Below are 4928 nucleotides of genomic sequence, written 5' to 3' on the forward strand. Positions count from 1 at the left end.
TTTTCATACTTTTCGGTTATCCGACTTTTCAGTTATCCGACCAACCCCAGTCCCAATTAAGTCGGATAATCGATGCTCTACTGTAATAATAATAATCAGCGCAGAGCCCAAACGGTTAGGGGTTGAAAGTTGAAATTTGGTACATAGTTAGGGTACGTCACGAGAACGTACACTAAGAAGAGATTTTTCGAAATTACCCCCGCGGGGGAGAAGTTGTTAACACTCCTCCCCGCGGGGAAGTATTAACAATGGAAGTGTCAACAATGGAAGTGTCAACAATGGAAGTGTTAACAATGGAAATGTTAACAATGGAAGTGTTGCGTAACAATGAAAGTGTTAAGAGAAAGTGGCGTGCAAGATTTATAGGCGCAGATGCGGTTTTTTGCGTTTTTGGGGGAAATCGAACATATTTTTAGATCCATCTCAAAAATTCTCTAATTAGTCTGGAAACAGGGGGACGTAATTCTTGCATTCTGTGAAAACGGGTAAGATTGGCTATAATGTAATCATCTTAATCTTCGCTATCGTTACTTTTTGCCCGAGCAACGCCGGGCTTATCCGCTAGTTAATAATGATTACAGTTCGAAACAAAAAATATTTATTTTTGAATATTTACAAGAACTGAACCTCCATTTATTAACTAATCCCGTATTTTAAAACATAAACATCCAAAATTTCATTTAATTTACGTTTCCGTCAAATTTTAACAGTTACCCTTAATCATGATTTACAGCCAATCTTTCATAGATTACAACTAACGCATTCGTTAATGATGATAACCATGGTGTCCTTGATCATGTCCGTGGCCATGATGACCTTCGTGATATCCATGACCGTGGTGTTCTGGTTGATGACCACCATGATGACCACCGTGATGACCACCGTGATGACCGTGATGAGCATCTTGATATCCATGGCCGTGATGACCATGATGATGACCATGATGATGACCATGATGATGACCATGATGATGACCATGATGATGACCGTAATGATGGCTATCGGCTGGTTGCTTTACGTAATATGCGAAAGGTGCGAAGCTATGATGATGATGATGATGATGTCCGTAATGCTCGCTAGGTCCTCTCCATACCTTAATGCTGACAGGTCCTTCGCTTTTGTGCACGCTCTCCACTCGGAACGCAACCATGAGCATGCATAAAGCGAACAAAGTTACGCTGATCTGTAAATAAATTTCTATATATCATTGTATATTCTGTGTATATTTAGAAACTAGATAAATTATATGTTGCAACACACAGATATAGATATACAATATGGAGGATGAGGAATTCAACGATTAATAGAATAAAGTAACACACGGGCGATCTGCAAAGACGAAAAGGTTCCGGAAGGAATTTGTATGAAAAATTTGACATTTAGGTGTCGAACAAGTGAATAAAACTCCGTATGATAAACCCGCTGGTTAGGCGTGAACCCGCGACTAGTTTTTAGTAGTTTTATCCACTTGACCACGTGAAACAAGCACAGTACACTCCACGTGAGAGCCCGTTAGTCAGGCAACCAGCTACTAGTGTTTAGTAATTTTATCCACTCAGCCAATTGTGGTCCGTGCACACGGTAAAAATGGGCGATATTTGCTGTTTTTGTAGTGTTAAATCTTTAAAACTTCGTACTTTAAATACCAGAAACGTATACATCGTCACGTAAAGAAGACATTACTTACCTGAGAGACTCTCTTCATCCTTGATTATTCCTTGAGTTGAAAGTATAATAACTCTTCTCATACACAACTTTCTTATATATACTTCATGCACCCGATCGGAATTCGGCATTAAATCAGAAAAAAAAGAGGTCAATATTTATACAGTGAGTGAACATGTAAATAAGGTAATAGGCACATTAAATAACAATTTATAATAAAGACCCACCGTTTAATAAATTGAAGAACGATCGGGAGTCAACGTGGAATGGTATCGAATGATATTTAATGTTTAAAATACTTTAAAAATAATATTTAAAATATTCACATTAAAAATCTTAATCTATCTCCATTCATGATTTCTGTTGAAGATAGCCGCAACGCATGGCCGACGAAGCGATTTGCGTGCATTTTTTTTTTTAGGGAAGAGACAAAAAAACGTCGTTTTGTAAGGTTATTCAACTTAAATTTTCTTAAATTTCTAAGGTTTTTCTGTGTTTTTTAAAAATAAAATCGATGCTTCAGGCGTTTGTGTTTGCTGCATCGGGATACGAGCCACGACGTGCCGTGGCATCTTCGGGAAATCATCTGTTACATGTTTATTAATTATAGAAAAATCTATAAATTATGGATTGCGTATAGAAAAAACTATTTTCTAATATTTAATTCTGGAATTATAATTGAACTAGGGCACGGGTTCGATAATTTCTCGTGTTATCTTTCTGCTAAGTCGAACACAATTTTGTCTAATGTGTAATTAAAAATGAACAAGTGTTCCAATATTCGATTATGCAATGATGTGAAATAACTTTAAAAAAATTATAGAAAAAATAAGCGATTTTTCATGCCTTTTTTTCCTATATTTAGATTGAATTGCGAGTGATTTATAATTTTAATAAGAATTACTTTGTAAAATGTAATTGCTCTATGATCTCATTTTTCACGCATCGGTAATTGTCCCATACGTAAACTTTTAGTGTTATTAACGAGTGCAATACGTGAGTTAAATGTAATTAAATTAAATTAAATAATTATTTTTATAACATTTTTATAAATTGCATTGTGTGAAATGTACTCAAAAGCAGTTCTCAACCGATGGTAGACAAGAAGGATCGGGGGACATCAATGAAAGAGGTAGACCAAGGCGTAACATATCACAAGCCTTTTCCTTCTATCAAATAAAGTGTGAGGCCCTAAGCTGCGGCTCGTTTACCTTATATGCAAATCATGACTTAGGGCGTCATATTTTTACATGTATCGTTACATTGTGAAAACGAAGGGCCTTTATGGCTTAAGGCCTAAGTCTAATCACACCCCTGATTGTGGTGTGTGTGTTTGTTTTTAGATTATTCGTAGGTAAGCGTGAGTAGAGGTGTGTTTATATATAGATGAATATACACTTGAGAGCCGTTTGCATAGATAGATATGCACAAATATGTAGAGGTATAATTGTGTCCTATATAAATATGTGTATAATTACTTAGGACCACGAAGATATAGACTGGTCCACGATTTATCATCATGTCCCTTTATACTACTGCATCCGATAGAAGTAATTTCGGGTAAAAATTTATAATTATTGTATTTTTATGGTCTTTCTTGGTCCTGGTTTAGATATCCGTACGCTCAACTCTCTTTCCTCTGCGGTTGTATAGGTATTATATACACAAACATGCAACTGTATATCTACTTACATGCACAAATATGTTCATACTAAAGTTCTGTTCTCGTTGTTTCTATCAGTGTACTTTCTATTTTTATGTTCGCGCATGTCACCTTATATACTGTGAAAAATATGGTTGACCCAGGCACAATAGGCCATTCGAGCCTCACAATTCAACGCTAAATGATTATCCCCTACATAATCTACACAATTTGCTTATCACATAAATACAGTATTCCAGCTTATAGACTTAAAATAAATTGAAAATTTATAATATTTTAATAAAAAGTCGTTGTGTTCTAGTATAAAAATTCTAACAGGTTTTTTACACTCAAACACACTTCAATATTCCACTTCAACCACGTATACAATAGTATATGAGCGCGACAATGTCGATAGCCTGACAGATTCTATGTTTCAGATCATTCGAGATAGGCACGGATGTACGGTCACAAAATCGCACAAAAAATGACCTATAAGGTAAGAACCAATCCACCGTCTGGGAAACTCCACCCAGAAATTGTTTTATCTAAATCGCAAAGTGCGGAAGAATCATATCTTATTGAAAAATGATGCAAGGAAGAAGTTGAAGAATAGCATAAGTTGCGGCATGTCCGAATAGTATGCTGTGACCTATCAGTTGGTCCTTTGTTAAATATGTACCGTACCTACTTTACCATTCAGCGTCAAGAGGTGATATTTCTCATAAATGGCCCCAAATGTCAGCATAAAATACACACCGGATTTCCACCATGATGCGAATATCACGCAAGCTATAAGTTTTTTTCTTTTATTAAACCTATAAACCGACACCCCGTATCATGGAGCTGCCTAGATGTTAGTCTACCTCTCTGGGACATTCGGGATTAAATTCGGGCGAGTAACTCTAATAATTTCGCATGGGCGGTAAGCGCCGAAAATGTCAGGCATCTCCTCTAACTACTCGGTCGCTCCTATCGAGGGCACCGAAACCACGATTGGCGCCTCGCGGTGTGTATAAGGTGGAAAGAATTAATAATATTTAAAAAATGAATTATCCAGACAAATAGCCGATAAAATGACAGGATGGCCGAGCGGTCAAGGTGAGAGTATACCGCTCTGGGGACCCGAAATCGAATTCGGACGGGTCGAAAAATCTCCAGGAATTTTTAGGGGAATTGCTCCATTGTGGGCCTAACCGAACACATAATGGGCTTACAAAAAAAGAGGCCCTCTTAGTGCTCACAGGGCGAAAAGAGTTTTAAAAAGAAGGTCAATAAATCATAGATAATTAAATATTACTAAATTTTACAATATTTTATAGCCTTAAATTAACTAAAAATTTCTAAAATAATCTCAAAAAATATTAATAAATTAAACAATTTTATTTATCACATAATTTAAGTTCGTAAAAATAAAAATATTTTTAAAACATCGGAAACATCCGGCAACACTTAAACGAAAAACACAAAAAAAAATCCAACACGACCCTTAAATTTAATCTAAAATAATAATAAAAAGTATATATATATATTAATATTTTATATTAATTTTCGTACAATATTTAATTTTATAATTAATAAAAGGAGGCAAGCGCGACGTTAAATTTTATCACAATTTAAA

The 4928-nt window shown here is 35.6% G+C and overlaps 1 protein-coding gene across 1 annotated transcript; it reads right to left on the reverse strand.

Moving 5' to 3' along the window:
* Positions 1–766: 766 nt before the first annotated feature.
* LOC136970563 (holotricin-3-like) lies at positions 767–1705 on the reverse strand. Its single transcript, XM_067265010.1, has 2 exons — positions 1688–1705; positions 767–1183 (listed from the first exon to the last, which is right to left on the reverse strand). Exons 1-2 carry the CDS (start codon positions 1703–1705, stop codon positions 767–769), a joined length of 435 nt encoding a protein of 144 aa, XP_067121111.1.
* Positions 1706–4928: the final 3223 nt, after the last annotated feature.

Source organism: Centruroides vittatus, unplaced genomic scaffold, assembly GCF_030686945.1.
Source record: "Centruroides vittatus isolate TY-2023 unplaced genomic scaffold, ASM3068694v2 contig_202, whole genome shotgun sequence".
Taxonomy (NCBI): Eukaryota; Metazoa; Arthropoda; class Arachnida; order Scorpiones; family Buthidae; genus Centruroides; species Centruroides vittatus.